General features: G+C 45.1%; 3 protein-coding genes across 5 annotated transcripts in view; 1 reads left to right on the forward strand and 2 right to left on the reverse strand.

Annotated features, from left to right (window-relative positions):
* The first annotated feature begins 64 nt into the window (after nucleotides 1–64).
* LOC6528790 (glutathione S-transferase theta-1) lies at nucleotides 65–1,191 on the forward strand. Its single transcript, XM_002089788.4, has 4 exons — nucleotides 65–320; nucleotides 372–474; nucleotides 540–856; nucleotides 916–1,191. The coding sequence occupies exons 1-4, from the start codon at nucleotides 203–205 to the stop codon at nucleotides 1,062–1,064; spliced, it is 687 nt and encodes a 228-aa protein (XP_002089824.1). The 5' UTR covers nucleotides 65–202; the 3' UTR covers nucleotides 1,065–1,191.
* On the reverse strand, nucleotides 1,109–3,173 carry LOC6528791 (alpha-tocopherol transfer protein-like). 2 transcript variants are annotated; one of them, XM_002089789.4, is made up of 4 exons: nucleotides 3,020–3,173; nucleotides 1,939–2,285; nucleotides 1,506–1,878; nucleotides 1,109–1,446 (listed from the first exon to the last, which is right to left on the reverse strand). In XM_002089789.4, exons 2-4 carry the CDS (start codon nucleotides 2,250–2,252, stop codon nucleotides 1,192–1,194), a joined length of 942 nt encoding a protein of 313 aa, XP_002089825.1. In that variant the 5' UTR covers nucleotides 2,253–2,285; nucleotides 3,020–3,173; the 3' UTR covers nucleotides 1,109–1,191. The 2 variants fall into 2 exon arrangements, with proteins under 2 accessions (XP_002089825.1, XP_039227566.1); XM_039371632.2 differs by lacking the exon at nucleotides 3,020–3,173 and adding an exon at nucleotides 2,796–2,962.
* Nucleotides 3,174–4,043: 870 nt separating this feature from the next.
* The window catches only part of LOC6528792 (matrix metalloproteinase-2), a 72,309-nt gene continuing 64,314 nt past the window's right edge, over nucleotides 4,044–12,038 (reverse strand). For both annotated transcript variants that reach the window (XM_002089790.4, XM_039371627.1), the window contains 5 exons: nucleotides 8,136–8,276; nucleotides 7,601–7,746; nucleotides 5,846–6,600; nucleotides 5,639–5,780; nucleotides 4,044–5,520 (listed from right to left, as the gene is read on the reverse strand). In XM_002089790.4, the coding sequence (XP_002089826.1) occupies nucleotides 4,985–5,520; nucleotides 5,639–5,780; nucleotides 5,846–6,600; nucleotides 7,601–7,746; nucleotides 8,136–8,276 (1,720 nt within the window). In that variant the 3' untranslated portion in view covers nucleotides 4,044–4,984. The remainder of the gene's footprint in view (nucleotides 5,521–5,638; nucleotides 5,781–5,845; nucleotides 6,601–7,600; nucleotides 7,747–8,135; nucleotides 8,277–12,038) is intronic.

The following is a 12,038-nucleotide window of genomic DNA, read 5'->3' on the forward strand; positions in this document are numbered from 1 at the left end:
TAATAGTAATATTTAAAATTGGGTTCCACTTTAGAATTTGCCCCCTAGAGCGGGACAACTATAATAGCCCAACCAGTGCTGCAAGGTGGCAGTAATGATCTTTGGACTGGAGCTTTGTTGATTTCTCTTTTTTCCATCTGGTTGGTTTACCGGCTGTTTGGCAGCGGCAGTTGGGACTGAGGAGCGAGGGCAATTGAGCAGCATGTCCAAGCCAATTAGATTCTATTACGATTTGTTGTCCCCGATCGCCCGTGGTCTATGGTTAGGTTTAAAATTGGGCAACTCGCCCATTGAGTATTGCCCCATTGCCCTGCGAAAATGTGAGTGAATGTAATCGTCTTCACCGCCCCGACTCATTTACGATTTATTAGTTGAGCAATTGACCGACGAGTACAAGAAGATCAATCGATTCCAGAAGGTGCCCGCCATTGTGGATGGTGACTTCCACTTGTCGGAGACCATAGCGATTATAAGGTAGGTAGGGGGACGCCATCATTGGGATTGCTTCTCTCATTTGGATGGTAAATCGTCCCTTGCAGATATCTCGCAGACAAAGGTCAGTTCGATGAGAAGCTCTATCCAAAGTCAGTGGAGTCTCGTGCCCGAGTGGATGAGTTCCTTGAGTGGCAACACCTGAACATTCGACTGGCCTGTTCCCTGTACTTCCGAGATGCCTGGCTGTTTCCCATGAATGGAATAGCGCCGAAGCCCAAGCCAGAACAGATTCAAGCGCTGATTGAGGGAGTGGAAACCAATCTGGGTCTTCTGGAGCTCCTGTGGCTGGAAAATGACTTTTTGGTGGGGAAAACCCTGACAATGGCTGATATTCTTGGCTCTTCCGAAATCAACCAGCTGAGTGCGTTAAGCTAGAGTGGAGTTAATTTAATGAAACTAATCATTTATATTGAATTTAAGGGCTCTGCCAATACAGAGTGGACGAGGTAAAGTTCCCAAAGGTGGCCAAATGGTTGGAACGCGTAAGGGATACCACAAATCCCTACCATGACGAGGGACTGACTTTTATTGACCGAAAATCTAAGCAGGCAACGGCGGCAAAGTTGTAAGGACTGAAGTACTTACCAGTTTCGGGATAATCAAATTTACATAATTAGTTTTTAGTTGTTTAGTTTGGATTTGTCTGCTTTTGTACAAATATTAAAAATTACTGTGTTTGATATGTTTCGCTCTAAACTAGTCAATATCTAGTTTTCTAAAGGATCCTTCGATTCCAAAAAGTGATTCGGCATTAACGGGCTTTCCTCGCCTTAGCTTTTCATTCGTGCCATAAGAAGCCTCCTCCTCGAAGAACGGCTTGTAGGCCAGGAGCTTGGTCCTCCATGTACTGACGACGTCCTGGATGGTTCCATTGCTGCCCCCATACTCAGCGGGCAAGCATTCCTTGGGCACGTACTTGTAAAGGCTGTCCAGTTTGGAGTGGATGTGAAACTGAGGGGGTAGAACACATATTAGTGGTTACATTTTCGAGATATGTATGAAAAACTCACCCGCTTCCGAATCTTTTCGCTCATCAGACTCTTGGCAATGGACATAAACTTCTCGGCACTGGAGGGCGCATTTACAAAGTGGAAACCCTTGGGCCTATAGGGATACGCTTTATCGCCCAGAACGGCCAGTTTCTTGACCAGCACCGCATCGAACTGGAATAGGTGACCTGCCCCAATACCCTTCATGTCGATGATCTCCACAAAGCCGGATATCATAGCGTTGTCGTCTTCCCTTATCTGAATCTCACCGAGCATCGTGTTTACCTGGACGACCTCGGCTATGGAGTACTTCTTGGAGTCGTACTGGCCGTAGCGGGAGATGTGAATCCGAGGACCATCAGCCTGCAAGGGCTGTGGCAATCGGAGCAGGCAACTGTAACATTAGAAAATTATTAGTGGACATGTGTGGTGGAATGTCTCTAGTAGAGCTCACCCTGTGTCCAGGATACTTAGCTGCTTCTCACCCACAATGCGATTCTTGTAAAGCTCTGGCACGGCTCCCCTCATGGCATAGAAGTTGTCCAACTTGAGTTTGGTTTTCTCCAAGCTGTATTTGCAGCCCCGCAGAAAGGCCACCAGGAACTGGGCATCCTGGCGAGCCTTGAGATGAGGTTGCTTGGAGATCCAAGTACGCAGCGTTTCGATATCCTCATCGATTCTTTCGGGAACCTCTCCCAGCTCGTCGTGCGCCTTTTTCGCCAGCTCTGGACTCAGGCTGCGTATGGAATTTGAATTGGCCTCCGACATGGCTACTTTTGGCTGGGTTCCCCTTATCACGACCTGTTCGATGCAAAGCATAGGTTTGATTTATTGAAATTTTTCCAGGTGCGATTAGTCAACCGGTTGCTTTTGGCCCTGATTTCCGCCTAGTTATGACAGTAACTGGTGTCTCTTGAGGGACGATTAGATAGCACCCATGCCATATGGCCACCATTTCTTCGTCACTGAAGTTCGACATGGTCTTGGCTATGTTTCCGATTAGATTAAAGTAGTATCAGCTTTAAGTAGAGATCTAAATCTCTGTAGAATGTGCAGTGTGTCACAGTCTTTAATCGATTAGTAAATGCGAGGGGCGTTAACAGCGGTATTTAATCAGGAAGACAAGAACAATCAGCATGCTTGCCCTGTCTTATCAATGTATTACCTGCTTAGGCAGAATCAAAATATTTGTGTAATAACCGGTTATTTTATGCCATAAATGTTAAAAGGCAAACAAGGATTAGGAACAATAGATCCACATGTAATTTCTGGACCTAGTGAGCTCTAGATTAGCACGTATTTTTAACTAACCGGATTATTAACAGCCGTATGTATTACATGGTAATTAGTATGGGCGCTCAGACCCTATCCGAAATCAAGAACACACCGCCCCCGGGGCAACAAAAGATACCGCTTATCTGCGGGGATCACCAATCAGTTCTCAAGTGCTCGTAAACCCAGATATCAGGTTGTCTTGCACCGGGATCAAAGCAACCGTTCGGGTCTAGCTTTGCGTTGTCGCGACCTCTACTCACAATTGTCTTTAATTTAATACGAGCTGGCCTATATGCATATATGCATATATGAATGTATATAATAGATATCGTATACTTGATAAGTGCCGCCTCCTCGCCAAAATCGAGTGCTGTACCGCTGGGCTTGACTGTGGGCGCGCGACTGTCACCGACTCGCCGTGGAATCGCCTACTTTGGTTCTTGGTATGGTTCTAGGGACGGGACTACATGGAGAACGGCGGAACTGTGGAGCTGTGTGGACGTCACGGCTGCGAGGCGAGGTGACGCAAAGCCTAATGACAGTCGACCAGCGGGAGCGATATACGCCGGTAGAACCGAGCGAAAGATCTCGCATGTTGTTGCCATTGCCCGATCCAAACAGCTGGTGATTGTTACACTAAATTAACACCTTGTGTCAAACGGCAGCTAATTCCCTGCGATAAGATAAAGTCATCGGAGGCCATTAACAGCGGAGTTATCATTACAGTTCCATTACGATCGCCGTGGATCTATAGCGGATGTAAAGTGCTCCAGATAGCGGTGGCACACAGATGAGCCGACAGGAAGTCTCCATTTAAGCGGACATGCTTTGTAAATGTTCTCTTATTTGCATATCCTGCATATCCTGCCGGGCTGCAAACATTTTCGAGGGGCAACCGTCATTGTTATTGGCACACTAACTTTTTAGATTCTCCTCAGTCTTGTCTATACCTAGAGATAACGATATTATCGCTTATGATACATTTGTTTATTTCAGTAATACGTATACATGTATAGGGTACGATAATATTGTATCGCAGTGAACTCCCATTTCGGTTTTAGCTCCGTCATCATGGCTATATCAAATTTGTGTTCCCATCAGGGCCGTTAAATTGGGTCGGTTTCAACCATTTGGGGGGTTTTTTTTACCAAGCCTACAATCCGTTGAAACGTATTTGTTTATGTCGCCTATATGACAAGCTAGTAACAAACTAACTAAAAATTTACCTTTTAAACCCTTCACTCGAGTAGATCACAATGACTTCATTCAATTTTCGTGTCGAAATTTTGAATTATATATATATTTTATTTATTTAAGTATATAGTTTTGCTTAGGTAAAGAGGAGTAGAAAATGATAGTTTGCAGCTTAAGTATCTTATGTTAATACAATTGAAAACTAACCAAAAGGTAGGGTTATTGTTTTGCTCAGTTTATCTTTTGCTTACAATCGCTCAGAATTTATGATAATATCACATTTCTATATAAATAATTAGAAAGGTTCGTCGAAACAAGAAAAGCGGACCATAGCGTCCATCTTTCTTTAATAAACGGCATAGCTATTACTTATTCATAAGGCAGTAGTGGTCTCGAATTTCAACATTGGAATTTCGATGCTTTCTGTATACAAATAGAACATATTTGTTTTTACGTTTAAGTAGACTAAGAGTTACCTTATAGTCTTGTGCACTTATCTTATATGTACGGTATATAGATCTGGTAAAACAGCCCTGCTATTTGTCCAATAGATGGCGCCAGTGTGCCCAATTGGCAGTATCCATGAATAAATCGGCAGTGACAAGTCGCAGATTTGTCATCTATGTGCGACTTTCACTGGTTTGTTCATTTATTTGACTTAAATCTAAGGAAAGGCCGCTCGGTGTCGTCTTTTGGGGCATGGAAGCGCCAGACTGTCACACAGTTGCGCTCTGCATTATAGATCCTATTAAATCTGCTCAAGCCGCTAGAATTTACAGCAAAATCTTGAACACTTTTCAATTTCTAATTTAACTTTTGTTGCTTAAGTAATTTGCAGCATAGCAGTTTTGGGGTCCTTGAATACTAGCTTTACCTGTTTTAATTTCGAAGAGTTCTTTAAAAAATTATACCATAACAGATCAATATGCTTCTTTTTTTGGTTACAAAAACCATTATTCTTTATACAAAATACGAGGCGAACCATGGCTCTTAATTCTAGGCATTTCTGAGGGTACGCTTCATATTCAATCTTAACTCTGCCAAGTGGCGATGGCTAGCAAAAGGATCGGAAGAAGGAATAGGTGAACTCTAAGCTCCCTAGATCCGCTTCTCCCCGTTTCCTCGTCTTCGTTCTCCCCGGATACCAAAGGGGCTGTCCAGCGCTGCTCGTCGTCCACCTCGTTAGCACTCCGGGCGCACTGCATCCACTTTGGTGCCGACAGCTTAGCCGTGGGGTGGGCCACCTTCATGCGATCGTCGTTGAACTCCCAGTACCTCAGGTTCTTAAAGAAGTACGTCTTGCCATCCGAGTACTGGAATGCCGCGTCGATGTGGTAGCCCACTCCCGACCAGATGCTCATGTCCCGCGGATAATCCAGTTCCACCTGACCCGTGTAGTCATCGATGCGCCAGTACATAGTGCCGCTGGTCAAGTAGGTCCTGTTGTTGTGTCCCCACACGAAGGAGGCATCGATATGGGTCAAAGTGGGCGACAGACCCAGACTGGCAAGTGGTTTCGGGTAGCCAGGAGCTAGCGTTACCGAGTTGAATACATAATACTGGCGACCTAGGGCACAAAAAAGCATTAACAACCATTAACCATTAGTTTATTTCACGAAGCTTTTATAAGATGTGCTCAAATATATGTTTTAAGAATTCCAAAGTTTCACTTATCTCTGACCCACCTATGAAGAACACAATCTGTCGCTGTTTGTTAACGTATACAGCATCCACCTTGGTGAGATTCTCGGGCAGAGCGGACCAATGTCTCCTGGTCTCCGTGGGATAGCCAGGCAACAGACCAGATTTTCCAATGCGCCAAAGGTACTGTTGGACGAGATTTCATTGGTAATCGGGGGTAATATACACGTGTTCCAGGTTCAAAAACTTACGGGTCCCCGGAAGATGAACAGTTCACCGCGGATCATTGAGATGGCATCGTAGTAGGTCATGCAGGTATTCGGCTTAAGTTTGCGCGGCTTGTTATGGTTGTGCCGGTGTACCGCAGTGGGATATGGCTTGCTGGTGGGTCTCATGGTGGTGCTGGCTGGAGGAGTAACTGGTTCCTGGATTCCATTCCGCTCCCTATTCTTACGTTCCCACTCAAGCCGCATCTTCCGTTCGCGTTCCTGTCGCTCCTGTTGCTCCTGTCGCTCTTGCCACTCCTGGCGTTCGCGCTCCTGTCGCTCTTGTTGCTCTTTTTGCTCTATCTCCCACTGGCGTTTACGTTCTCTTTCGCGCCGACGATCCTCCTGCTCTTGCCGTTCCTGCTCTTGTCGCTGCTGCTCCTGACGCCTCCGCTCCTCCTCCTGGCGCTCCCTTGCCCGATTCCGTTCTCTGTTGGGATTGCTGCTGGGATTGTACCTGGGCCGGTAGACTGGCTTATCTGTAAATCGGTAAATCAACGCGCGCATGGTCGTCGTGGTTGTGGTGGTTGTGGGTGCTGTGGTGTGTGGTCTATAGGGCCCCCAGGTCTTCTCCTTGGAGCCGTACAACTCTTGGATTCCGTTGCGATCGTCGTCGGGCAGATTGCCCCCCACCTCGTTGTTCTGGTACCACGGAAACATGACCGCATTCGGGTCCGAGGAGTGGCCCAGTCCGAGAGAATGACCCAGTTCGTGCAGGGCCACGTTCAGAAAATTGGTTCCTGCAACGACAGGACACGGAATGCAACATAAATACGCTGACTGGTTAATAGCGGGCGAAAAGGGGCCAGAACGGGGTGGCAGGGTACAGGATGGGGAAGGGGCAAGACGGGCTCGTCGCCTTGACGACTTTGTAAGTGGCATAAAAATGGCGACGCTTGCAACATTTTAAAATGGCTGCCAACGTCACGCGTCATGCTGACAATTTTTTATTGGCATTAAAAACCATTAAAAATGCCGAAGCGCAATTCGGGTTCCGCGGGGTTTCAGGGCTTTTAGGGGTCTACAGGGTCTTCGGGGTCTGTCCTGACGATTTATTGTGCTAAATTACAAAACGCAAGCGGCAGGCTGCAGGCAACGCGTCGCCAGTCATGGCCTCCTCTTCCACTGCCTCCTGCCCTCCGACGTGGGCCATCTTCCCGACCTATTCCTTATTTCCTACCGCAGCAGCGTATGCAGCTTTTATTGATTTTGCCCGCGTGTGGTTTCGGTGTAACACGTCCTGCACTTAGCAAAAAACAGAGGTAAATTATGCCAAAAAATTCAGCGTACAAAATAATTAGCTAGATTCACATGCAAATCGTGATCTACTACAAATTATAGTAATAACAATCCATTTTCAAATTGATAAAAATTAATTGCAATTTGAAATAATATCTATAACAGTACGTATCACGCCCTGCACTTAACAAAAATATAGCGGTCATCGCAAAAAACGTTATTATACAACTTAATTATCAAGCAATTCTCTCATTGAAGAGATGCATCTTCAACTGTTTAAATGAATGATCAAATGATAGATAGAAATAAGTTGAACTTATAAATCAAATTATTAAAAATGTGTTAATATACAACATTATATCAAAATAATACAATTTTCGCCAGTGTAAACCCAAAAAAACCACGGACCAGACAGCACAGCCAAAACACTATTGACCTCTTATGCAATTAGTAAACGTCAAAAGAAGAACATTATTATTATACTTGATGAACTGCACCCACCGCGGTTATCATCGGATCCGCCGTCAAAGTTCCAGGTTTCGTCAGCATCGAAGTGGGCGTCTCCGCCACGCCCCTCGCCGGGATAGAAGGCGTGGGCCAGCACCTGACCAGGTCCGTCGAATTTATAGCCATCGCCGTGCTGGCGCCTGCAAAGCGTTAAGAAAAGGTCCAGCGTGGATGTTCTGGATTAGTTCGGTGTTTCAGAGGAATTACGAGCACGGTCAGGGGGAAATCATATTCACAGCTTATCTAAGAACAAGCAGCTGCCACATAAACTCTTTGATTCAGACATGCCAGCCACGGAGCTCCTCGCACGCCCATCGACTTTGTCATCGGTGGCATTTCATCATCGACGTCGTTTCATGGATTTAATACTTGGCTTATTTATCGTTCGCCTGCTTTTAAGTGCAATTTTATGTGCGTTTGTTTATGGCACTAAAGACTCGCTTTTTTATGATCTCCCCACCTACCAGTGCTCGTATCCATGCATCCCCAATCCCCGATTCGCAATCCCCGTAGATTTCTGAGTACTCACCGTGCAAAGAGTATCTGGATGTCGGCCTGGTCGCTGTAGACCTGGCGAAATGTCAGCTTCGAGTTGTACTCCCACACTCTCAGGGCACTGTCCACCATCTTCTGAACTTTAAAGGCGTCGGGCATCGACTGGTTGACCAAGCTGCAAGGAAAGTATGGGAAACATGATATCAGCTTGCTAAGATATTCCACTTTGTAAGGGTTCCCTCCTTTGCATAATATGAAACGCCAGGTTAAGTTTTGCACACACAGAGAGAAGAAATTTGCAGGGTATAAAATACAACTGAGCTTTTACATATTATACGTAACACTATAATGCCAATTTTATATTTACCATAATTACAATTGTGTATATTGAGCAGCTAACAAAGTCCCAACTTTACCCTTACAAAACCTTATTAGACCTTTATAAACCTTTACGAAACTAATATATAGATATACTCAAACGTTCTTGGAGCTAGCATTTCTTTCCCGTGCACGCCTTGTAGGCACCTAGTCTCTGTCTTATCTTGGAATATTTTGCAAACCGGTAATATGGTGGCCAGTGCCAACTTTCTCCCGCCGACAGACTCCACTTTCACTTTGGCATGCAAAAGTTTCGCTCACCTAAAGACATGGGCGGTCCTTAGCTTGGTGGTCTTCACTTAGTTTAGTATTTTGTGAATCCTGAGAACTCAAAACCGCAGAGGGTTTGCCTTTTGGCGTCAACTCTCCAATGGCGACTTTGCCCCATTTCCGTCAACAAAGTTTCTGTATTTTCACTCCCTCCGCTCCGGACCAACTGAGATATCTGTGTGCCGCTGCCGTGTTTCCGCACTTTATGCAAATTAGTTATGTTTCTTTTATGCCGTACCCGGTCTGCTGCTGCTGTAAACTAACGTAGAAAAACTAGGGGCCGAAAGTTGATACTTTTTGCGGTTTACCGAGGACCTTGTTTGTCTCTCTGCCGTATGCTTTTTCCATACAAATTTGCCGCAGTTTTTTCTTCTTTGCCTAGTTTGACTTTCTGCCATTGTCTTTTGGCCAGGATTCTATAGGTTCGTGTTGTTCCTCAACATGCATTGAGGCATTTAGCCACTTGCAGCCGGAGTGATCGCCCCACTTAAATGGGACACCCGGGCTGTTGCATCTTCCCTTGTCCCTGCTAAGCCGCCTCGTTTCCAATTACAGTTTTTCGATCCATTAAGCCGGGGCATGCAGATTGACTGGCCTCAAATGTAGCTTTTTCATGCTGGTTTGGAAACAGGAAGCTTAAGGAAGCCCACAGTTTTTTGTCTTACATTTGGAAACCTTTTCTTTTTGAATTAGTATTGATTTGTGTTTTTTATATCCAATATAAATTTCTGTATGTTTAGCGTGCTACAAGTGCCATTTTCCTATACATTTTCCTAAAAGCTTTTGATTTTCCGTCGGAATGCGCACAAGGACTGAGCGCGGATCAGCTTCCACTCATCCTGCAGTAGCATGCTTACTCGGTGACACATATATCCTGTGAAAACATCTTTGGGCGCACGTCCTGTCAGCTGCCGCATGCCACTTGACCTGCCACATGAACTGGGCAGAATGGACAGGCTAAAACCTAGGCCCGAACTTTGACTCCGACTTCCATTTCGACTCCTGGCGCTGGCCAAACTGAATCACCGTGTCGCAGTTCATTTCCACTGCTCGACAAAAACGTGCTCAATTGCAACGCCATTTGTTTGCTCGGCTGTTGATCTGAAAGGCCCAAGCCTTTCGGACTCGGATTCAGATTCGGGCTTGGAATGGGGCTCAGACTGGCCATGGTTCTAGGGTAGCCATGGTGGCAGAACTGTAGACCGTTTGTCGTTTGGTATTTGCGCAGAGCTTGTTGCTTGCCAGGGTAAATTAACTCAAGCCGGTTCCCGCTCACTCCGGATTGCCAAATCCCCCGGTTGTTAGGACACTCCGACTGGCAACCCTTTGTCGTGCTAATTCTGATGCTGCCGCCTTTGGATTTAAATGCAGACCGCTGCAGTGCATCCGGTCACGTAGCCATTTGCAGTTGCTTCTGCTGCAACAGCCCCACTGACGCAGCTTGACCTCTGTTTGTCTTTGCCATGTCACTCTGTGTGCCCAGCATTTAAATTATTATGAACCCGACAGGCGGCAGGACCCTTTGCTGGTTATTTCGGTGGGTGGGGGGCGGCACGGAAAAGCGGAACGTGCACTCCGGTTTTCACTACGGGCACTACGGCACTACCTAACTGTCTGGGGAAACGTGTGCTTCGGCCAATTTGTAGCCTTACACGTAAAACAAACTGAACAATTAGCCAAATGGATGGAGCCCACTCTCTATGGCCTGTGAATAACAAAAGGAAATCGTTGCGCTGCGCTGCTTGCGAGTCCTTTGCGCTGACAAACAGTCCTTACTACACTCGTGATGACCAACAGTCGAAATGCTTGCTCATTTAACATTGGACCTAACTGACTGTTTCAGCCAAGACACGGTAATAACTTATCAATGTACAACATTTACATATTAGTTAATACATTCGCTAATTCTTTTTAATTGTGTGCCTTTGAAAATTCCATATACACATATATCATAAGACAAATGCTTTCCTATAGTTGCATCATACACCTTAAAGTTTACTTCGACGTCATTGACCCAAGGAAGTCATACATATATTCGCGATAGTAAAAAAAAATTGTGTCTATAGCTTTAAGCCTGTCAGTTGTATACAAACTATAGGAAAATGTTTGCCAATGCGTTTCTGTCTGTTTTTTTAAGAAGAAATGCAAAATGTATATAAATGATTTCGGTAATTTTAAGGTTCTGGCCGACTCAATATGATTGAAATGCATGTGAATGTTTTGAAATCTACTTTGGAGCAGGAGATCATATCTGCTAGGAACGATCCAAATACGGAAGAGTATGTGCCATTTCTGAAATACTATTTAGACCGAGGAGATCTAATCTTTTCCGATGCAGAAAAAACTAATACATTGAGGCTTTTTGAACGCTGCTCGGGATAAATCAATAGTTCTCCCAAATATTTTACTGTATATGGTTACATCTAAAGCTGAAAGCAAATTAGTCGGAGAAAATGAAAAACAACTGGGCGGAACAACCAGTTAAATTCCTAGATCTATTACACGCCCATAAAAATAAACTCAAATCTTTATCAGGATCAATAGCCGAGTTGAACTGGCCATGTCCGTCTGGCTGACCGTCGAGAATTCAGGAACTATTAAAGCTAGAAAGTTAAGATTAGGCACTGCCTCTAGCTGAGTAACAGGTATCTGATAGTCGGGGAACTCGACTATAGCATTCTCCCTTGTTATGTTTACAATCTAAGGAAAATGTATAACTTGATGGCTATTGGGTATCTAAGGACTAAATTTCGAAGATTTCAACTTAGGGTAGCTGTCTAACTATGCCAAATAGAAAAAAAGGAATATATAACATATATAAATTCATTAAATTTAAATGTTTCGAAGTTAGGGGAAGTTGATTTCGTCGATTTTAGTATTTTTTTAAATGCACAACGTTACCAAATATCAAGTGGGCTAACAAAGGTTTGACCCGCAAGCAAATCCCCGATATCCTTGTTCATCCTGTGCGATGTCGCCATTACGCCAACCTGTGACAACTAAAGGCAAAGGCAGCCGAGCCGCCATACATCAGTTGCCACACACATATGCGAGTTTTGATTAAAATTGCACCGAGTTGGCGGTCGAAGGATGGGAGGTATCCTTGCAGACTGCCGTCTGTCGATGGCAATTGATTGAATTGAGCACATCGAGCCATGAAATGTTTGTCCGCAGGCTAACAACTAAATCACCGTCGGCAGCGGGAAAGCTTTGCATGAAGTCGGCACTAAGTCATGGTGCCCCCAAAATGCGGGGGCGGTCAGGTGGCGGGGGGCGTGGGATGTTCGTA

This window comes from Drosophila yakuba, chromosome 2L (assembly GCF_016746365.2).
Source record: "Drosophila yakuba strain Tai18E2 chromosome 2L, Prin_Dyak_Tai18E2_2.1, whole genome shotgun sequence".
Taxonomy (NCBI): Eukaryota; Metazoa; Arthropoda; class Insecta; order Diptera; family Drosophilidae; genus Drosophila; species Drosophila yakuba.